The sequence below is a fragment of the Xenopus tropicalis genome, chromosome 1 (genome assembly GCF_000004195.4).
Source record: "Xenopus tropicalis strain Nigerian chromosome 1, UCB_Xtro_10.0, whole genome shotgun sequence".
In the NCBI taxonomy this organism is placed as follows: Eukaryota; Metazoa; Chordata; class Amphibia; order Anura; family Pipidae; genus Xenopus; species Xenopus tropicalis.
In genome coordinates this window covers 102,512,179-102,536,672 of record NC_030677.2, presented here as the reverse complement: position 1 = coordinate 102,536,672, position 24,494 = coordinate 102,512,179, and the positions used below count along the sequence as shown (strand labels likewise).

The window sequence follows — 24,494 nt, the reverse complement described above, 5'->3', positions numbered from 1 at the left end:
GTAAGTGTTTGCAAAGCAGTGCTGGCTCATGAATCAGCTCATTCTCACAGTCTATACTGAAAATAAGCTCAGCAAACAGGGCTCTGTTTTGTCTCTTGCTTAAAGGAACAGTAACACCAAAAAATAAAAGAGCTTTATAATAATAAAAATATAATGCACTGTTGCCCTGCACTGGCAAAATTGGTGTGTTTGCTACAGTAACACTACTATAATTTATATAATAAGCTGCTGTGTAGCCACGGGGGCAGCCATTCAAGCTGGAAAAAAGGAGAAAAGGCACAGGTTACATAGCAGATAACAGATAAGTTCTGTAGAATACAATAGTGTTTTATCTGTTATCTGCTATGTGCCTGTGCCTTTTCTCCTTTGAATGGCTGCCCCCATGGCTACACAGCAGCTTATTTATATAAATTATAGTAGACTTTCTGAAGTAAACACACAACTTTTACCAGTGCAGGGCAGCAGCACATTATATTTTAGTTACTTTTATACACTTTCATTTTATGGTATTACTTTTCCTTTAATAAACAATACTGTATTTTTGTATGCTTTCATTAACCAACCCACTCCATCCCCCCTGAACATTGTAATTAACACAATACTTTTATTGATGCATGTTTTATTTTTTATAACTGAAGAGCTGTACTAGAATTGGCCCCTGTATAATGAGAAAATACTTTTTCTTTAAAATGTGAAAATTTGATTGATCTTAATCTGTTATAGTTTTTCAAAGATATATATATATATATTTTATCCCCATTGTAGGGAATGTGGGGGGTAAAATGCCTTTATGCAGGGTTACATGAATGAAATATACAAATGTTGGATAATTGATTGAAAAGAAAGTCTACACAACTGTGCAAACAGTTGTGTAATTGTATTGCAAACAGGTACTGCATTCACATGGGAACTGAATATTAATTGTTTTTGGGAAAACAATAGGGATACAGAGCAGCTGAAGATATCAAACATTACAGCAAGTAACACCTCTGTCCTTATCCTGTAAGGAGTAATTTTCCCAGGCAATGTGTGGATAAAAGAGTATTCTGAACATAGTAGTAGGTTAGTAGTGTAGTAGGGTTTTGGGACAGCATTTACCATCTTTCTGTGCTGGCTTCCTGTGCTACTATTTTATGCATTTAAAATGTATTACCATTTATGCTGTACCTTGTTTATTAGATACAGCAATAAATATACTTTATTTTTGTATAAAATATTACAAGCCTGAAGATTTGTATTAGTAGTTGTATTATACTTCTAAATCCTATACACCCATGTCATGATAATTTTTGAAAAATAAATTAGGTTTGTTTTTATTAAATCTACTTGCCTACTCTTAAGAAATAACTTAGCTTCCCCCCACCAACAATTAAATGTTAACTGTTGTATTCAACGGATGTTTGATCAACACAATGTAAATTGAAGCCTGTTAGCCATTAAGTATATCTTCTGTACTAGGCTTCTGGAATGTTGAATAGTAACTACCCCATTTGGTTCCATGTCATGGGTAGAAGATTCAAGTTAGCTGAACAAGGGAGCTCACTTGGCTAATGCCTGTTCATAGCCCTTGTGGTTAAAGAAAGCAGATATAAAGATACCAAATGGTCTGGTCTTGATGTCTTAGAGTCTTCAGACACTCCATTAACCAGCTATATTTAATGGGCAATTATCACAGTGTCCAAGCCATTGAAATCTCTGTTGTTTAAAACACTCTCATATCATCTTCATATTAAACTTTCTTGCCCCACCTTGTCCAGCAGCAGAGGTAGGGCCATCAACTTTACGGAAAGAATACTCCACAGAGAAGTTATTTTTGTGCTGTCCTCTTCCTCTGCTCCAGACAAAGAGGAGAAGGAAGCAGAAAAGAACAACCCCTAGAAAAGTAATACAGCCCATGGCTGTGGACACCAATATTGTCTTCAGATCAAGAGTGAATTTCAGGAAGACTTGTGTGTCATTATGGAAAGTATCATTGTATTCTGATAAGTACATTGTTCTGTTAGAGTAGGGGGAGTTATCACTTTTAACAGTTAAGGTAGCAAAATAGGTGTCATTACCACCAGCATTAGTTGCAATGCAGATGTATGTTCCACTGTCTTGCACTTGTGCATATCGGATCTCTAATGTTCCCTCTGGTAATACAGTGGATCTTCCCACACTTCTGCTGGTGATCATCCTTCTTTGTGGTGAGACCCATACAATAAGTGGGACTGGCTCCCCATCTGCTCGACAGTGGAAAGACACAGGCTGTCCTTCATGTGCTGTGATGTGTTGAAGCTTTCTGTCCCTAATCTTGGGCTTTTGGCAGGTAAAATGTTCAAATAGTATGGAGTCAGGAAAGTCACGTAGGGCATTACCTTGAATTTTGGCTGGAGAGGCGCAAACAGGTTGGTGGTTATCAAAGTTCAATGTTTTTCTACGCTGCAGGATCCAAAGTAAACGGCAGTCACAAGCAAGAGGGTTATCATCCACTCGTAAAGTTTCCAAAGTGTTAACTGACTGGAAGGCGCTTTCTTCCAGTGTTGCCAGGAGGTTATTGGATACATTGAGAAGGCGTATTTGTCGAAGCCCTAAAAATGCTTGAGACTCCACTGTGCTTAGAAATGCCCCAACTATGTGAAGCTCACGAAGTCTGACAAGGTCCTTGAAGGCGCCTCGTTGAATGATTCTGATTGGATTAAAGGAAAGGTTTAGGTATTCCAGATACACCATGTTCCTCAGGGCAGCTGATGGCACTGATGTGAGATTTGTGTATGTGATAGAAAGAGAAGTGAGGTTCAGCCCTTGAAAAGCTGTGTTACAAACATCCTCTAGTAATGGCCAGCTTTCCAACTCTAGTTCCTTGAGGTTGTAAAGCTTCTGAAAATTTTGCTCCTCCAATGAGTTTATACCTAGGTAACGAAGTCTCAAGACCTCTAAACCCTGCAAGTAAGACAGTGACTCAGGAGATATAGAGGTCAAATTGCATTTTTCAATTGTCAACTGATCCAGAGACACAAGTCCATAGAAGGCCTTTTGTGAAATATAGAGCAAGTCATTGTCCCCAACTTCAAGGCTTTTCAGACTACGCAGATCTTGAAACATGAAGTCCAGTAGAATGACAATCTTATTCTCACTAATGTCCAGCAAAGTTAGGTTGCTAAGTTTCGTGAAGACTCCAGTCGGAATCAACTTTAGCTGGTTACCCTTTAGTTTAAGTATCTGAAGAAAGAAGAGGTTGGCAAAAGCCCCTGGCTCAATAGTGGAAATGATATTCTCACTAAGATCCACCTCCTCTAGTAGTGAGTAGGGAGAGAAGTCACCAGGATTCAGGCACCGTATGCGGTTTTTACTGAGGTCCAAGAGCCTTGTTTCAGAGGGAATACCTTCTGGGATTGTAGTGAGGCGCTTGCGGTGGCAGATGACTGAACGTTGATTGGGTGTGCAATCACACCTGGCAGGGCATCCCAACACCTTCCATTCTGGATATAGCAGAAGAAGGAGGAACACAACGATGGAGAACCAGCATGATGACATTATACGGGGCATCATACATTCAAAGTAGCTAGCATCTTCCTAGGCACCTGGTAATCAGAAAATCAGAAAAATCAAAGTTAGCCTTATGCCCTTAAACAGAGCCAATAACACATAAGTGACATTAAGACACAATAAACACATTTAAACATCTTAATCAGGACATTGAACCTTAGGGCACATCTCGAGACAATTTATATTTTCTGACATTCCCTCTGCTAATATAAAATTCATTAGAAATTCTCTACCTGAGTTTGCCTCTATCCAATATTTAATCTACAGTTTAAAATGTTTCCATGACATTGCAGCTCCAAACAGAGAAACACCACATCCATACCAATTACCCACAGCACTCCATGACTTTATAGCATTATTCAGTGCTTACAGTACAGAATCAATAGCTCAGACAAGTACATTGCCTCTCCTACTGCAGAAACTAGGGCTCTCATGCTGACAAACAGAACATTTTTGTAATGCTAAACATATCCATCGTCTACTGTCTGCATTCATTGAAAAACAACACTGAATATAACTTCCATATTTTCCACTTAACTCTGTACCTTACCATTGCCTAGTTAGTCATAAAGGAATGGACACCATTTACAGAATCTAGTTTTTATCACTCTATGGGGCTGATTTACTTACCCACGAACGGGTCGAATGGAGTCCGATTGCATTTTTTTCGTAATGATCGGTATTTTGCGATTTTTTCGTATGTTTTGCGATTTTTTCGGATTCTTTACGAATTTTTCGTTACCAATACGATTTTTGCGTAAAAACGCGAGTTTTTGTATCCATTACGAAAGTTGCGTAAAAAGTTGCGCATTTTTCGTAGCGTTAAAACTTACGCGAAAAGTTGCGCATTTTTCGTAGCGTTAAGTTTTAACGCTACGAAAAATGCGCAACTTTTCGCGTAAGTTTTAACGCTACGAAAAATGCGCAACTTTTTACGCAACTTTCGTAATGGATACGAAAAACTCGCGTTTTTACGCAAAAATCGTATTGGTAACGAAAAATTCGTAAAGAATCCGAAAAAATCGCAAAACATACGAAAAAGTCGCAAAATGTTCGTTTTCAAGTCGGAACTTTTCCAATTCGGGTCGGATTCGTGGGTTAGTAAATCAGCCCCTTTGAGTAATATTTGAGAAAGATTTATTGAATAATGTAACATAAAAAAAGAAAAATTGCAATCAAAATAAGTCATGTTTATACAAATATTTTTTCTTAATATTTCTTTATATGTCCATACTGACTGATATGCTTACAATGCACGAGAACATTTCTCTGTCAGGACCTGCCTGTACCAGAACTCTGGACTCTATGTTAGGCAGGTTCAGCATTACCTCACTGAGCCACTGGAGACCTTGGGCATCCAGCCCTGAACATTCTGTTAACCCCTCTTCTTTGCTTCTGTGTCTATGTCCACCTTCTCCTCCCTTAATTAGCCCAGGTGGTTCCAATCAGACAATTAACGGGCTTTATAAGCCTGTTACAAGCAACCCCTGGTTGCTTGATCATTGAGCCCTGTTGCATTCCTGTGACCTTACCTGCTTGTTCCAGTCCCTGTTCCTGCCTGACTCCCGCCCGCATACCTGCCTGACTCCCGCCCGCATACCTGCCTGATTCCGTTACCTTACCCTGTTCTACATCTCCTGTTCCCGACCTATGTTTGATCTCCCGGTATTGACCTCGGCCTGATTATTGGACTTTCCCTGTCTTCTGCCTGCCTTTGACCACTGCCGGTTATTCCGGACCCTCCTTGTTCGCTGCCAGTCCAGACCCTCTGCCTGCTTTCCGGATTTGTTTTCATCTTCTGCCTGCCTCTGACCACTGGCCTGTTGTAAGGACTTCCATATTTCTTATTACTCAATTTTCATTAATAAATCATGTTTCAGCAACATAACTTGTTTCCTGCCTATCCACAAGCGCAGTACCCCCTGTACCCATATTACACGGCATATAAGCTCCTACCTGCCAGCCACCCACCTGTGGCTGTACCTGCCAGCCACCCACCTGTGGCTGCTCCTGACATTCTCAGAATTTCTTAGATTTTCTACTATGTGTTTGCTTCTTGTTAAACCTGTTTAAGGGTTCTTATGAGATTTTTCTGATGTGTTCCCCTGCTGTGACTTTTTTTTTATTGTTTTCTATTACAAGGGAGGGCATAAATTAGAGCTGGGGGAATTCTGCGCCTCTGCCTGCCCTGAGGTGGGCCTTCTGATGACACCCCACTTGCTTCCTGTGTCTGCCAATATGAGCTTCAGTGTGGGTCAAGGGGGCGCATTACTAGTGCAGGGAGCGCAATTGCTTACCTTGAAACAATCATTTAATAGTACGAATTGTCCATAAACATAATTTCAAGCAGTATCATCTAGTTGAAGCTAGGAAAACTACCTGCTTGGCCCTGCAAACAATTGGACAATGGACAAATTTCATTGTTAATGAGGAAAAATTTTCGAACCCGCCTTATTGATATTCTGACCAATGTCGGATGAAAGATCCCTAGATGTACAATTGTTCAGTGCCCTCTAAGCTTACAATAATTTTATGGTTTTGTCAGATCCCACTGAAATTGATCATTAAAGGAGAAGGAAAGACCAAGTAAAAACTTACTTAGTAAAAACTAAGTAAGCTTTATCAGAAAGGTCTATGTAAATACAGCCATAAGCACTCACAGAAATGCTGCACTGAGATCTCTGTCAAAAGATTTGTTGTGTCTGTTTTCCTTTGCCACAGACATGCAGCTCTCTTCTCTCTCCCCTCTCCTGCTCTCCCCTCCCTCAAGAATGCTAAGAACTCACTCCCCCCCTTAGGAATGTGGATCTGAGCCAATCAGCAGGAAGCTGACTCATAGTCTAACTAACTGAGCATGTACACTGGTCTGGGTCTCAGTGCAGGAGCGAGGCATTATGGGAACTTTCTTTACAGAGCTCAGCGGTTTTTCTTCCTGTTTGGCTTCTGATCATCTGAACGGGAGAAATATGGGGAGACTTAAGGGCACTATTGAGAGAACTAAAGGTATGCCTGCATCTTGAGATTAACTCTTTATTAGCCTTTCCTTCTACTTAAAGTGTAGGAAACATCATTACGTGTATGGCCAGCTTAAGAGTTGATTTCAGTAACCTTATATTTGCTTACTTGCTAAAAGGCATCCACCTTTTCTTCTATATAATGTATGAGCATGCTACTACTTCAAAGCTCTCATTGTAGAAAAAACTGACCCTCAGATAAAACTCCCTGTCCTCTAATCTTAAGCCTCTAGTCTACAAATGGAAAATTAAAAAGAATTCATGTGTCTTTAAACTCACAAATGAAGGATTTGCAAGATATAATGTGGGCAAGATCAACAGAAGAGTTGCAATTAGACAAGATGTGCTCAGTGATGAAATCAGCTTCCCGTAGAGTGAATTGGATAACATTTCTTAAAAGATTAAAAGCCTGGAAAGTGAACCCCTGGTGGAGGATTTCTTGTATCAGAAGCTAAGATGAAAGCTCCTTATATGAGAGGGAGGGGTTATGCACTAAAGTATTACAGGCTCACTACTGATGTGCACAGGGCAAAGCCCTGTACGAGTTCTGTGCTGAAATGTTTTTCTAAGAAAATGTGCACAATTTATTTCAAAGTAATCCTATGACGCCATTTCATACCCAGAGGGGGGTGCGAGACTATACACAATAAAAGAGCATTAAAGGGTTTTCAGTTGTGGCATAGTGTGTACATTTAGGGACCATTTTGTTATCACTTTATAGCAGGGCTGTAGGTCATATGTTCTTTATCTGTTAGTGAACTAGAATTTCCAGCTTGTTCTCAAAGTTTTCTGCTGTATGAGGATGACTGGAGATCTGCAGGCTATATTGCAAAATGCTTTTTTGACTTGGTTTCTGCCATACACGGGCAGATTCTAGCTGCCGATTCCGTTCCTTAAGTCCGAGACTGTAGCTTATCTGCCAGTCAATGGGGCACTCTGACAGGTCTACATTACCGATATCTGGCAGAAAATAGACCAGATATTGATCAGACAGGTTTAAAAATCTCATCAGAGCAATGAAACCATTGGCTTGTTGATGTGGCCCTTGCTACAATGGATTGTATCCCTATTTTTGTAAGCTGATTATTTGGCCCTAGCGCATATCGGGGGAAAGATCAGCTTGTTTAGCAATCTCGCCAAATAAGCATATTTTTCGATATATGACCAGCTTAAGATCAGCCATAGGCATTCATAGCCTATCATTCCTATCTGCTAAGTTTCACATAATAATCAGTGCAATAGTTACAAGCCTTAATCAGTAGGAACCCCTTAGCTATGTGTGTCGGTATACCATATACCATTAAAATGTAGACAATGTGTGTGTTAATGGCTGCGGGGACCACCAGACAGGGAACATGTGCACCGTTAGCCACCTACTTACTGCAAATGAGTGTAGTGCTATAGCATTTAAAAGGGAATGGACACACACCTTGGGCTCTTTCCTGGGACTGAGACAACACAGAACAGAGACCAGACAGCAGAGCACTTTCTGGATTGTCTGTAGAGCACAGCAAATCACTGGGCACAAGTGCCGTGTAAATGAGCACTAATGGCTGTAATTTTACTCATGCACTTGTGTCTGCATCATACAGGCCTGGATTTGTGGAAAGGCCACAAAGGCCCGGGCCTAGGGCGGCACAAGTTTAGGGGCGGCATGCCGCCCCGCCGCAACAGAATTTTTAAATTTGTCTCCCATACGGAGCAGTCGGGACCTCTCCCCACTGCTCCGTATGGGAGTTTAAATGCACGAATGTGCATGCGCACTCGGGGAGAGGGCGCCGCGCGATTGCGCACTCGTGGGGGCGGGGCCGGTCTTGGGGCACCGCCAAGTGAAATCCGGCCCTGGCATCATATATAAGTGACCCATTGTGAGCAAAACAGGTTTCTAGCCTGTGAATAAACTCTGTATAGTTAGTGCTCAGACTAATAGGAATTTATATTCATAAAGCGGTGGTTAACCTTTATGTTAACTTTTACTATCTTATAGAATGTCCTATTTCTAGCAACTTTGCAATTGATCTTTTTATTTATTTGTTGTATTTTTAAATTATATGCCTTCCTATACTACATCTTTCCAGCTTTCAAATGGGCGTCACTGACTCCTACAGCCAAAAATGATTGCTCTGTGAGCTTACAATTTTATTTATTCATTTTAATTAATGTTACCTTTTTATTACTTACCTTTTTTTATTCAGGCCCCCTTCCTATTCATATTCCAGTTTCTCATTTAAACCACTGCCTGGTTACTAAAGTAAAGAATACCCCTAGAAACCAGATAATTGCTGCAATTGCAAACTGTAAAGCTGATGAACAAAAAGCTAAATAAATGAAAAAACACAAAAAAATATAAAAATAAAACTGATTGCAAATTGTCTCAGAATATCATACGTCATAAGAGTTAAGTCAAAGTTGAACAACCCCTTTAAGAGAGAGTGTTTCTTGGTTAATTTGCTTTGCTGTGTTTTATGGTAACATGGTAATTGTTCTGTCATGTGGCTCTGTGCTTGAAGTAAAGGGGATCAAGGCTGACAAAAATAAAATTAATAATGATAATTTTTATTTATTTTTGTGCATTGAATGTTGGTAGTCCTTCCTGTGAGATCAGTTACCATGTATTGCCTTGTAGTGCAGTTAAATGGACATTGCTGCACAGCATTGTGTGTTAATTGATCTCAACTCTTCAAAATGAAATATGTGCACATGGATAATAAATGAGATCACATTAATGGCCATAGATTATGTTGGACAGAGAAATTAACAGCCATACAACATGTAGATTTTACTAAAAAAAACACAATTATTTTCTTGCAAGTGCATCTGTAGCGCCTAATAAAAATATCATTATGCAAAACATATATGGGAAACCTGTTCCAAGAAAAACTCTTCTAATTGCAATATTTTTACATTCAAGTACTATGCTTTTATCTAGGGAGGGACTTTATTATTACTGTATGTTTAATATCCATGTAGGCTGGCCAAGTTAGTTGACACGGTCCTAAAACACAGTCCCAGTTATCCCTATTTATATAAGATGGTGAAACTACATCATGAAGCCTAACCCTAATAATAAACCAGCAAAAATATTTGATTATGCTCTGAAAATCAAATTGCCTTGGCTTAGCCCTAATCTTATCTTGTCCTTGCAGCAGTCCTTAAGTAGAAAAATGACATCTACTGCTTAATAACGAAGATGAAAGCCACAACAGTGCCAACTCAGCAACATCTGCAGAGAGTACTTTTGAAGACTAAGAATAAGTGCAGTCACAAAGCATAGCAGGCAGGGGTTGGGAAAAATAGTACATAAACAGTACATAAACATAAATTGATAAGTACAAAAATGTACAATAGATTTAGACATCTCAGTTGTTATTTACTAAACTGTGTAAGCTTAGAAACATATTCAAATATGTATTCTTGTTCCTCTTGATCTGCTGCGCCCCTTGTTTCCATATAAACACTGGAACAGTCTACATCAAAAATATGAAAAATAGAATCTACAGCACTGACACTATTGTCTTCTACAGCCAGCGCCGTCAATTCTTTGACCTGTGGCACTAATAGGACTAATATACAGTTTGCATTCTGCTTAATCTAAACATAGCTGAACAGATGTTTTATTTACAAAAGACCATCAGAGTCAAGCCAAGATAAGTTAATTAGCATTTATCAAGCTTGTCAAGGCCCCGAGTGGATAAAATGTGTTACTAGCTGCATGATGTCATTGATGGTGGATGCTTACAGGCAGAGAGTAGACACCAGGTTAATTTACTTGCCTTGCTTTAGATTTGAGGGCCTTTTTAAACTACCCCTATACATTTAGATATACTGTATCAGCTCTCTTTAATACTGTACATAGATGGCAGAAGAGTATTAACATTCTAATTATTCATACTGTTGTTTCTAAGGCTAATGCCCCAGGGAGAGATTAGTCGCCCGGGATAAATCTCTGCTACCACGGGTGTCTAATCTTCCCAAAATGCCTATACACCAGCAACAAAGTAAATTGCCAGTGGAAAGGCATATGTGGTGCTTCATTTTCCAAAGTAATGCAGAGTTGCCTGCAGGAGGAAATTTTGCACCAATTCGGAAAAACAAAGCAATGCGTATGCCTTTCCAATGGCAATTCACATTGTTGCCAGTGGGGTGATTAGTTACCTGCCGTGGCAGAGATTTATTGCGGGTGACTAATCTCTCCACGGGGCATTAGCCTCAGACTGTGGGGAGGCAGGCACAACACATGTAGATTAGCAAATCTCAATAAGCAGAACTAGGTGCTATAAAAAAATATAAAGTAGACCCAGAGACCAGAGATTCCTTTTGGGTGGGTAGAAGTCAGCCACTTATTGAATATATATATTTATTATACCAAATAATCTGTCTATGCTATGCCATAACAAAACCATCAAATACCCAAATGCCAGCAAGTGCAGCCATGGTGGGCATGTAAAGTAAACCTTGTTAACCTTTACCAAATGGCAAGGACATAATTAGATACCTGCTAACTGCTGTGACATATATACCAAATCAATAACATATAAATGAACAAATTACAGATTTACAGGAAAACAATTCATAAATGCTGAAATCATCAACTGTGAAAATACAGTACAAGTAAAGCACAGGGCATAATGAGTTTCAAAACAGCATACAATAACCACCAACCAAGGGAGGGTGAGATGGGGATCAGAGTAGCATGGGAACAAGGTGCCAGGTTAAATATTAACCCCTCCCCTGCTCTAGGTGGCCGTCCCCAGTTAAGGCCCACAAAGAGCCCACAAAACTCACATTTCTTTACCAAAATATCCACAGTCCCAGGCACCTTCATTAAACACTTTGGTGCCAGACATTCTGTAAGGTGTATTTGTATTTCTGCTGAGCCATGAGAGGAATATGTGTTTCTTCATAGAGCAAAGCCACACTTTTATCATCTTCTGCCCCAAAATGTGCCCTAAATGGTCCTAAAAAAAACCAAAACTCCTTGGGCCTCACATATTATATAATTAAATAAATATAGCTGCTTTAAATATAATATAGGCATTTTAGTCACTTTTATTTGACATTTAAATATAATATAGGCATTGTAGTCACTTTTATTTGACATATAAATATAATATAAGCATTTTAGTCAGATTTATCTGACAGACACAGCATGCTCTGCTTTAACATGGTGCTTTTTCTATGGCACATTGTTCGCAGTATTTCTTACAGGACTGCTACAAAATGTCAGATATACTTACAGTAGATACTCATTTCTTATTATTTTTCTTTAGATCTGCTGAAAACCTTTCCTTGTTGTTTAGGAAAACTGTTCCACATAAAACAGGGCAATAGCCCATCTTTCTCACCAAAGAAATGTCTGTAAATTTATTGCAGCATATTAAGTTTACTGTTGGGAATGGAAATGTAATAAATTATTATGATTATTTTTTGAAAGGAGCCTTACAGCTATGGAAAATGTAATCTGTTGCTTCTTGCAGATCCTATGTAATTTCAAAAAATCTGCACTGTTGTACCAGATGCAATTCTATGAGATATAGGGGAGTGTTTACTAAGATTGGCGATAAATATCACCGGTGATGTTGCTTATAGCAACCAATAAGCAATTAGATTTAAACAGTCGCCTACAAGTTAGAAATCAAAAGCAAAGCTCTGATTGGTTGCTCCAGGCAACATCACCAGTGATATTTATCTCCAATCTTAGTAAACATGCCCCTTAATCTACATGACAATTGAATTTGGCTTCTGTAGGCCGATATAGGAGACCCTTGTATTGCCAAAGACTTGAATTTCAGTGTTGTGCTGATGCATTTAATGGTCATTTATTTATAGTTATATGCAGCAGTGTCATTTAAAAATGTTAAAGGCATACATATCCTAAGCAAAGACAAAAAACAAAAACAAGACATGTTTAGTCTTTTAATTTCTAGAAGCTAACTTTTCCATCACTTCTCCAGATAAAGGCTCTTTTTTATTCTGGGTGGGTAAATTATCTTTGGATATGTTTTGTAATGTTTTGTGAATCAGATCTAATCATATGTAGATTCATTTCACATAGGAACTGGACATGTACGCACCTTATTTTAACAATATCCTTGAAATCATACATATAAAAGGGAAGTGGCAGTGGTGGGCAGATGAATTACTCTATACTTCCATTAATCTCTATTTAATAAGGTTAAATTTACAATTAATTGACTTTATAAGCGCGGTGCTAATTTTGAGTTATGTTACCACATCAAAACTGTAAAAAAGGGCAATAAGCAAACTAATGTCCCTATGTAAGGATTAAAAAAGTTATTTTATTTTCTACTTCAGCCAGTAGGTGGTACAATTCCACAGGAGGGAGAAATATAAGGAGAAAAGTAAGGTACCACTGATTGGTTAGGCTAGATGTTTTGGAACTTACTGAAAGTGGTGAGAGTCAGTTGTGGGTTAGGTTAAAGAGCAGCTGAGGCTCCAGCAAGGATAGAGAGAGGGACCAGTGTCCTGGTTTGGGAGCCAGTGGAAAAGGGACTAAGTGAGATGGGGCTTAGTATGCTTTGAATGCAAGGCTGACTCCCTATGCTAAAAGTCTGTAATAAGGTACAGCATCCCTGAAGAGGAGGAAGCAGCAGGGAAGTATCTATCAGGCTAGGGCCCAGTGGCCTGGGGAATCATAATTGTCATGGGGTGTGAGAAATGTTCATTTGGAACTGTACTGGTGACTGTAAATAAACTGTTCCTGAGTTCAACAGTGGCGTGTGTGAACCTCCAATTTATCCATATGTTAGTACTGCAAGTTCCTTGAGCTTTGACCATGGTGTGTGTACTCTGCCAAGTATCCCAAAGAGGACACGGGACACCACGTTACACCCAGGCAGCTCAAAAAATGTGTATTTATGGTTTTAGTTTGTTCTCAGTTGGTATGCTAAAGTCTACAGTAAGACATTATACTACATGTCCATAAAAACAATGCATTATGTTTAGTAAAATAGAGTTTATTTTGCAAAAGTGTATTTACATAAGATTAAAAAAAAAAAAACTTTTGTTCTTGTATAAGATACGAAAAAGTGATTGGGTAAGTCTCCTCTTTTTTTTTAGAAAGCGTGTAATTGGTTAAGTATCCTCCTTTCTTTCAGAAAGCAGCACCTCTGTTATGCTTTATGGTTGTGATATTGGCTGTCTAAGGCTAATGGGACCAGGTCACGATCTGTGGGAAGGCCACATAGGCCCAGGCCTAGGGGGGACATTTGTTAACTCTCCCACACCAATTACTCAGTTTTCAAGGACCAGATGAGAAGCGCTAAGCTAACGGGGCAAAGCCATTTTCTCATTCATTTAAATACTGTATAACATAGAAATTGCGAATCTAAGTTATTGTCAGGGATTAAGGGTTAAATAGAGATATGGGAATTATGAACAGCAACCTGGTGCACAAATGTCTCTGCAGCAGTTTATGTGCAATTTTCATATGAACCGACACAGTTCCCTGATCTACATCAACTGATCTACATCAAAATCAGTCTGCTTCATGTGACATTAGCAAATGTAGCTAAAGATAATTCACCCATGCACAAAAAATAATTGAGGCAGCATTAGAAGTAGTGATCGAAATGTTATATGCTTGGCTGACATAAAGAGCAGGTTTAATTAGCGGTTTCTTAGAGAGCAACTGAATATATTTGGGAGGCATACGGACTTCCCTGACCCTCAGTATTAACAATATCCTCTTAGAAATTCACTCACTCCCCCTCATTCATACCAGCCATTCCAATTACTGTATCTCTTTCAGACGAGGATTAAAATGTGGCAGTTTATTTGCTCCCAGCATCTGGATGTTCTGTGTTTCTGTACAACTAAATCCCCCAAACTATTGCAGGCCTTATCTCCCTGGCATTAGTGAGTGCTAGCATCATCACGCAGGTCAGGATTTTTAGGGGGAGGGAAGGTTACTTGCATTAATGAACACTCTGCTCAAACTAACCCATCACACACTTGAAAGAAAGAACTTACAAAAAACAATCACATTAAATAAATATTGCAAGTTAGTATAAAGGTTTTGTATATGCATAGGGAGTCAGCCTTGCATTCAAAGCATACTAAGCCCCATCTCACTTAGCTTGAAAATAGGACTTTATATATATATATATATATATATATATATATATATTCATAATACACAAGAGCCATGATTATCCGGTAAATTTTATCCTTACCCTTATAGCCTATAACTTAGTGACGTCATCAGTTCTAATCGGTTCTCAGTGATGTAAATTCTGCCACGTGACTCACTGAAACTTGTGTATTACAATAAATAATGTACCCCAGTTGTAAATAGGAGTTCCATGACCTGTTTAAAAGCACTGGGCCTTTGGTCTACTGCTAATTTATTCACTATATTATGTGTGGGGCCACAGGCAACAGGCATTCTGGAACTTAGTGCAAGGATATTTGGGAGCAGTAACTTAATGGATAAGAGAACAAACAAATAGTAACAAAGGAATATAATTATAAATCATAACCTGATTTTAAGAACATTTGACTACTACTCCATTAAGCAGATAAAAGGTGAGTAGGGAAAGTCACTCCAAATCTATAGTCTATCCATGGCTGCCATATTTTAAGAAATGGGTATTTATCTAATGCGATACTTGTCAGCTTCTCGTTTACAAATATCCAATCAATTTTGGGCTTAAGTAAATTATAATTTAAAGAAGGTGACTTCCAAGATATTGCTTAAACTTGTCTTTCACCGCAGAATATTTGATAAATGAATCTCTTTTGGATATTTGATTGTGGACATTTTTTTAAGGTTTATTTATATTCAGCATTTTGTGTAATGTCATGCATCTCTCCTATTATGTTATCAACTACCTCCTGTCACTCTGACTGTATGATTAATATGGTATCTGCTCCTGTCTGTAAATGATGGGAGTACAGAGGAACTGACAGAAATTAATAAATAGAATGAACACATTAGCAGGTAGGATGGCATCAAAATGAATGGCCTAGATCTGCAAATTAAAGGCTGTTACTATGGATACAGAAGTCATCAGAGGGCCAGCCAATAATAGCAAAAGTGCTGGCGAAAGTTTATGTAGCATATCAGTAGTAAGCAGTGCGCAGACAAGGACAAAATAGAGGGGAAATGGGGGAAGGGAAGCGCCAGTGAGTGATTGCTTGAGAGGGTGCCTTACAAGGTGGAATAGAGCTGAAAAAAGTCTGATATACGGAAACATAATTGTGATGGGGGAATCAGTAATCGGTCCAGATGACAGGATTTCAAAAAAACCATGTGTGACTCCACTTAAAACCCAGTGGGTGCTAGACATTTAAATTTAAACTAGACCTTGTATAAAAACAAAACAAGGACAGCATACTGGGCATTCTGAATCTAACCCCAAGCAACATGAAACCTACACATTCACATATATATGAGCAAAGTTTTCAGGAGCTTATCGGGAACATGTATGAGATAAGGCTTTGATTGTGGATAACGTCATTTTCATGCATATGATACATTTTTCACTAAGCCTACTTAATGACACTGGACTTAGTTTTTCCAAGCCTACAATGTTTGGCCATATGGCAACCCTGTGCGGGCACTCCAATGCTAGCTTCTACTCATATGCAGATAGGGATAGTTTATACTGGGGCACAGGATGTACATTGTTTGTAGCTTACTATAATATAATACTTAATTTTTAATGAAGCATATGAAGTTGGGATAAAACAATCAAGGGCCCTCTGCCCTATAATAACTGCCTCTAACCAACCATAACACAGATGACTGCAGGCAGTATATGTCATGTTGGCCAGGGATGGTTGAATGAGAAACCTCAGGAGATCTTCTGGTTACTCAATCCTCCCAAGATGGTGTGTGCCTTCTTTCCAATAACTTCAGCAGGCAAGTAAGTGGAATTATTCAGGAATTGAGTCCACACAAGAAATACATTTTTTATGAGAATGGGAAAGTAATAAATCCAGTTTGGCGCTTTTTTTTTGTTTCAGATATGTCCCCTTAAAGCAGGGGTTGGGAACGTCTTTAGCTGAGAGAGCCATAAACACCAAATATTTTAAAATGTTAAAATTCTGTGAGAGCCATACCGAGGCCTCGATTTGCGGCTGCCTGTGGAGGACGATGCGGCTTCAGGCCCATTCGCCCGCAGATGCTGTGGGGCAAGGTAGGGTGGGTCCTAAGGATGCCGGATGTGAATGCAATGTGTAAAAAAGGGGTGTTAAACCAAATAAGGTACTGGATATTGCACATATATAGATCTACAGGTTTATAGGTCCATATAATGTCTTAAGGAAGAACCTGCACCTCTTTGTATTTGCAGATAAAATGCTATATAAATAGAGTATACTGTGGCCACAAGCAAAATGATTGAAGGTATTCTATGACTGGAACTTCATTCTAAACAGTTGGGGGGGGGGGGAATTTTAAACTTAAATTACTGTGCCCACACACGTCAGCCTCCTACTGCAATAATTTCCACCCAGACATTAGTTCCCAGAGGTGGTTCTGACTGATAAGATAATAACAATGTAATTCCTATGATGGAATCATTAATAATTTCACATTTAGTCAGACAAAGGTATAATTAAACTAGTTATCTTTTTTCTCGCCTATAAAGACACCCACACACCTTTGGTTTTAAATGATTTGCATTGGCTTGGATATGCAGCCATTGACATGAAAGTTAAAACTAATTTGGTTTTTGAAACCATGCCTACCACTATTTGCAGTGCTGTGTTAAGGAATATGTTTGTATGCAGGCATGAATCCAAATGGTTTACTCTTCTGCTGCTTGCAATAACTTCTCTCTTGCATACACAATCAGTGATTGGAGATAGATGGTCTATCTTGAATGCTGCTACACAGGAAGGAGCACTAAAAGCTGCCTCTGACTCATTTAACTGAGTTTTATGGCAGGGAAGAAGTAAAATCAGGCACTCATTGGTGATAGCTTAACGGGGGCCGCCAGACATAAGATAAATTGATGCACATTACCAGCAATTTCTTTCCTGATGGATGCAGTTAAAGGGGATTTAAAGTCAGAATGCTTTTTTTTGTGACAGTGGAGAAAAATAAGCCACTTCAAAATATGCTTTTGATGTGGGGATTTTAAAATGCAACAGCTCATTAATTTTTGCTGCAAGATAAAACAAGAAACAGTAACTGTTTTCATCCTCTTGCTAGAGGGTCTGCACACACTGCAGCAACCCTACTATGCAGACCAGAAGCCACAGAGAAACAAGCAGGTGTTTCTGGCCTGCTCATATATCCTATACTGGCATTTTAGGTTCCGGACACCACATAGAGGCATCGTGCTCCATTGGGTTCAGCTCTTTTTTTGACACACAGCGCCGGATTTCTAAATGACGCGCCCCGAGGCCGCCCCCATTCGGCGCCCCCTACCGCCCCCACCCGCCGTGCGAGCGCGCATGCGCAAACCACCTCCTCCTCCCCTGCTGCCGCACTAATGCGCATGTGCCAAAGTTAAAACTCCCATACGGAGCAGTGGGGAGAGGTCCCCATTGCTCCGTATGGGAGCAAAATTTTAAAATTTGCGTGCGGTGGGGCGGCATGCCGCCCCTATGTTTATGCCGCCCTAGGCCTGGGCCTTTGTGGCCTCGCCACAAATCCGGGCCTGTTGACACACTAACTGGCCTTCAGTCTGAGCCTTTCCACCCACTGACCAAGGAACCCACAGTTTGAGACTCACTGCTTTAAACTGTTTGTGCCTTCCTGCCCTTCCTTCTTTGACAAAACTGGTGGGTTCAGATCTGGTTTCAGGTCAGATATTTGGCTGTGGGTAATATATATGTTTTTTTCCTTTCCTCCTCAGAACTACATTTGGGTGCCACAGAGGCTTGATATTGGTGTTCCACATGTTTCCAGTAAACAAAGCAGGGGGTCACAGTTCAAAGATAAACCTGGAACCACTAAATCTACAGCATCAACCAATGTTGCTTTCACGCAGGGATGGTAGAGTTTAAAGTGGACATAAAGGGTTAAAATATGGGTGGAAGGGCCTCATTTGACGTGAGGTCTAGCATTAGAAAGCACTGCAATAAAGCAATATACTAGTCATCATTAGGAGACTGTGAAGACTATCGTTAGATTATTTCCCTCATTTCCATTATTCATCTTCCAGTCATCGTTGATTAGGCATACCTCATTTAGAACTGTCATCTTCAGCCAGTGCAGGCAGGGCTTTGAACATTACTCTGAATATTACATGCATCTTGCTTTTGTTTCTTTGATTTGCTTATTGTTATGATTGATTGCAGCTTATTTCTGTTTGTTTTTTTACTTATTTTTATCACACCTTCTGCTTTATTGTCATTGAACTGACATTTACTTGATTTTGTTGGTTTTTCCAGAGTTTTTATTTATTTTTTTTATTTTTCATTTATTTTCATACTAAAGATTGTTAAAGCTTTAATCCCACAATACACATACTGTGAGGAAATGTTAATACATTTAGTAGCTTTAGCTTCTTTGCTCACATAATTATTACATTGCTTTAGGATAATCTAGAAGAAGTCTAAAACCCCCCAACTCAGGAGCCATCTGCAATTTGCCTCTGCATAAAACAAATTCCTTCCTGACTCCAAAATAGCACCAGTTCAATCCTGGGATCAACACCCTATTATATATACATATATATATATATATATATAAAACACAAGGTGACCCAGCACCATATTACATATGTATGTAACTGGGTCACTGTGTGTTCTAATATTATATATATATACGGTATACACTATATTACTATATAAGCTATTGTATGTAAAATAAAAGGTGACCTCTGCTAACTGAATATTTTTCTGCCTTCCTGAAATACAGAAATAAACATCCAAAAAATATCTTTTTGATAAAAAGCTGATCTGTGTCCTAGTTAACATGATGGTCAAACCACTTTGGCACCTATTAAAATAGCATTATCCCTAGGGTGAGCGGGGTGTATGGAGTGTGGTAATGTCATAAAATGATGCCATTAAACAACCATATATAATTGTTTTTTCCCACCAATATGGATTCATGCAGCTTAGTTTTGGTTGTTATTACAGAAAAAAAGAAAATCATTTGAAAAATTAGAATTATTTGCTTAAAATGGACTCTACTGCAAATGGCCTTCTCTAATTTGGAGCTTTCTGAATAATGGGCACTTTCACTTTCATATATTAAAGCCAAGGTTAAGAAATCATAAAGAGTTTTTCTTTCATTTAGAACATTTTTATTCATAGCCTTTATTACGATTGCCTATTTGAGTGATCGATGCAGAATGGGTTTCTTTGTCCCTTGCAACCTGGCCCATTATAAGGACTTAAGTTCATTAATCGCAACTCAAGTTTGCAATGATAGAACCAGTCCATGTCCCATGATGATAAGTTTACGTACTGAAATAACATAGACACTTTAGACATTAAAGCCAAGGGCGATGAATAGTCACTATGACCTGTTTTCATTAGTCAGTGCACAAGGAGTATAGGCAATAAAGTGTATGGTTTATAAGATATTTTTTTCCTGAAAAAGCAAATTTGATTTTTTTTTAAGTTGGGCTTTCTTTATACATATGGACAAGGTACCATCAGGCTGAACTAAACTTCTCAGGGGTCATCTTTTCAGCCACGAGGATGATAACACGTGCTTTTTAAGAAAAAAAAACCCCAACTTATTTCATGTTACCACAAATCATTCATTAAGAACACAACAAAACTGGAGTTTTAGCATTTCATATGAGCTAATGTACCTAGCACTAAGCTTAAAGGAATACTGTCATGGGAAAACATGTTTTTTTCAAAATGCATCAGTTAATAGAGCTTTTCCAGCAGAATACTGCATTGAAATCTGTTTTTCAAAAGTGCAAACAGATTTTTTTATATTTAATTTTATATAAATTTCACATGGGGCTAGCCATATTCTTGATTTCCCAGGGTGCCACAGCCATGTCAGTTGTGCTCTGATAAACTTCAGTCACTCTTTATTCTGCACTGCAAGTTAGAGGGATGTCACCCCCCTCCCTTCTCACCCCCCCCCAGCAGGCAATTAGTAGAACAACGGGAAAGTAGCATGATAACAGCTATCTGACACCTGTATTGCTAAAAGTGTTATAAGAATAGCACTCAATAGTAAAAAAGTCTGAAGGTGGCCACACACGTGGCGATTTGCGATCGTGGTCTCTCGAAAGATCGTTAAATCCGCCACTAACCTTCAGGGCTGAAACGGCAGATAAGGAGGTAGAAACAATAGGATTTCTACCTCCTTCTGCCGATTCAGCCCTGACGGCAGATTTTGCTCAGGCGCCTTCTATGGCGCCCGATCAAAATCTTTTAACCGGCCCGATTGGGGAGTCGACCGATATCAGCAGCCTCCTGCGATATGCCATACATGCACTGAATATTGCACTGAGGTTTCGTACGATATTATCGGTACGTGTATGGCCAGCTTGGCTCATGACTCCTCCAGTAACATTAAGTAGAAGAAACAGTAGGTTATCTAAAAGCAGTTCTAATGTGTAGCGCTGGCTCTTTCTGAAAGCTCTGACTCAGGCACAATGCACTGAGATGGCGCCTACACACCAATATTACTACTGAAAAAATACATTTGTTGGTTCAAGAAGAAAATTTTAAATGCTAGACTCAATTATGTAAACAGTGAAATTTAGAGATGAAAAGTACACCATAAAAATCATGACAGAATCCCTTTCATACTGCCATCTAATTACCCTAAAATAACATGCAACCCATCTGACCAATTAGATAGCACCATTCCATAGAAACTAGAATTATTCAGCAGCCAATTAAACCCAATTAGGTTTTAAAGGTTCTGAGCTTATCTGCCATCTGTTTAGCCCAGAATCACAAGCCTGCCTTTCTGAAGAGTGGGCAAGGCAAGGATCTTCACCTACTGGTTTTCAAGGTTGTTGAACTTCACCAAAGTTGCTCCTCTTGCCATCTGAACTATAAGATTGTGCCATTACGTAGTAGCAAAGATTTAGGCTGCAGAGCACTGTTACAAAGGTGTAACCATATATGTAGGGGTTTTCAAGGGTGTTTATGCTGTCCATTTGGCCACAAATTTAATTGGTTTCCCAGGCACAGCTATCACTCACATTGTGGCTTTCTATAGCAACAGAGAACTGCTCAGGAGTGCACATAATTCAGATATTTAAGAGATATTTAAATTAATTCATATGTTTGTATTTAATTGGTAGGCTGTTTTTGTGCACATTTCTTGTTTCCAATAGAGGTATTCCTTTACTTTGTACTATAGGCCTCAGCTCTCTAACTGCCTCTGAATTTATAGAGCATGGCTAATTTTAACTCTTCAGGCTCTAAAAAAATCTTTGATATATGGGAGAGCATTAAACGACACTTGCAGATGTAAATATGTAAGGTTTTGGTAAGAATATCAGTAGTTATTGCTGTGTAGTGCATTCTCCCCTGTTGGTCTTACCCATGGTAAGGCTTATTACCCAAGGTCAAAGCTTATTTTTATTGTGTTCAAGGTAACTCTCCACTCCCATGGGTAGAAACCTACAGTGCAATATGAAATTAGCATTTTTATACATTCCACCACACGATAATGTATATGTTAACTGATCTCATTTAAATACATTAAAAGAGCTTTCGTATATGAAGCGGAAGGGCTGCCAAGTTATGTTACTATCAACTATGTTTCCTTTCTGCTGAAATTGTGCAGTAACAGGTCCATGATAGAAACACCACTGGAACAAAATATTTCCAAGCTACTGGTTCAGGCAGAAATGTCATCATATGAACTGACAGCTGAACAGCAGAGAGACGCAGGACACTGAATTTATTTGCACATGGAATGGGCCCATAAAGTACATTATAGGCTTGAGGAGCCTAGGAGTAAACTATATTTCATTTAGATTTCCTTTATATAGTCACACACCAAAATTATATTTGCTAGACTGCATAGCAAATTACCCGCAGGATATATTTTTTTATAAGGTGCAATATGTATGGTGACAGTAAAATGACACAAACTGTTTTGAATTAGTTTAAATTCTGTAGTCTGGAAAGGAATTCCTTATGATACACATAATATACATCTCATTAAAATGGTTCTTTTATGAAGTACAGAGCAGGGTGCAAGGTGCAAAAAACCAGATGCAAATGGGTACCTCCCTCAGTTGCACTTTATGAATGAGGCCCCTGTTGTCTGGTACAAAAGCAGAAATCTACAGGTAACAAACACGAAAGAATATATGTAAATAAATGAGGTTGTATACATTTTAATTACAGCCCCTGCTTCTGTTAATGAAGTGACAAGTATTAAAAGGCAAATGCTACATTCACCCTTTTAGTAAAGACACTGGTCCACTGATCAGTGTCATTTTGGAAACAGAAAATAACTATCATTTGAAGGTTTTAAAGTTTAAAGAGGAAAGGTGTGAAGGACTTTGAAAATGAAGAGCAGGTCCGGACTGAGATTCATAATAGCCCCTGGCATTTCAAGTACACTGAGGCCAAACAGCACCCCCACCAGCCCAATAAATAGTGACTGTCTATGGCATCTTACAGCAGCCCCTTTGGTATTTGCCAGAACCCACAGATTGCCAGTATAGACTGACGAAGAGCACTTAAAATCAGTCACCTTTGAGGAACCTCTCGTTATAGGGCTTCCATGACCAAAAGCACGGTGGGGGGTTGGGGAGTGGGTGTTAGCCCTTTGAATATATCTGCCATTAGCTTATATCTTCCTCTATTATATTAAATGCTTAATGCATACATGAACAACATCAGATGAACATATAAGCATATTAAAGGCAACATATAGCTTAATCATGTAGGGAATGATACATAATATTTCCATTTGGATGAACAATTACATCTTAAAATGCATTTATTTTGCAATGTTCTGCTTAGATTTTATGCTCTAAACCAGTGCTGTCCAACATTTGTGGTACTGAAAGCCAGAATTTTTCTGGTCTACATCATGGAAGGCTTATAATGGAAACCCTCCCTTTTCCTTTAAACCTCTCCCTTTTCCTTTAAACCACACCCATGTTATCATAATACCACATTAATTGTGGTAGCACACCAAACAAATAAACAAATAATTGGTACTCACTGCAGGGATATCACCCATCACTCATATGTGAAAAAAGTTCATTATTTCATATTAAGATATTATATCCATATGCCTCCTCCTCCTCCCCTGTGGATAGCACAACAACCGCCAGCACATAAACATGGTAGGGACCCCCTAACAACTATTTCCAAATGATAACAAACTCTCAGAACCAACCCCTGCCAGATTTACTTCCCACAGGCAGCACAGGGCAGCCAGAGTATGGCACACATAGGCAGCATAGGGCAGGCAGAGTATGGCACACACAGGCAGCATAAGGCAGGTAGAGTATGGCACACATTGGCAGGGTAGAGTAGGGCAGGCAGAGTTTGGCACACAGACAGCTTAGGCAGGCAGAGTATGACACACACAGGCAGCATAGGGCAGGCAGAGTATGGCATACAAGCAGCACAGGGCAGGCAAAGTATGGCACACATAGGCAGAATAGGGAAGGCAGAGTATAGCAGACAAATGCAGTGTAGGGCAGGCAAAGTATGGCAGACACAGCAGAATAGGGCAAGTCTTGTAGGAGTGAACAGTGCAGGGGCTTACAGTCTGAAACGGAGGTGTAACTAATGCAGGGGCCAGTTAATCTCAGTATTGATACCATGTAAAGCTTACATAAAGGTAAGTATTCACAAGAGCCAGACAGATTGGGGGCCACACAAGGGGGGACCTTGGGCCGCCAGTTGGATAGCACTGCTCTAAACATGTCTATATTTGCACTGGATTCTATGAAGATGCATGTTTGCATTTGCATATATTTATTTATGTGTGTTTATAGATTTGAAATTTTTTATAAAGATAAATAATGCTTAGCTTTTGTGCCATAGAGGTTTAAATTTGACCTGGGCCTA

The 24,494-nt window shown here is 39.2% G+C and overlaps 1 protein-coding gene across 1 annotated transcript in view; it reads right to left on the bottom strand.

Moving 5' to 3' along the window:
• Nucleotides 1-460: 460 nt before the first annotated feature.
• Nucleotides 461-24,494, bottom strand: part of lingo3 (leucine rich repeat and Ig domain containing 3) — a 52,779-nt gene continuing 28,745 nt past the window's right edge. Inside the window, exon 2 of the mRNA XM_004910992.4 lies at nucleotides 461-3,563. Within this exon, the coding sequence (XP_004911049.2) occupies nucleotides 1,714-3,531 (1,818 nt within the window). The 5' untranslated portion in view covers nucleotides 3,532-3,563 and the 3' untranslated portion in view covers nucleotides 461-1,713. The remainder of the gene's footprint in view (nucleotides 3,564-24,494) is intronic.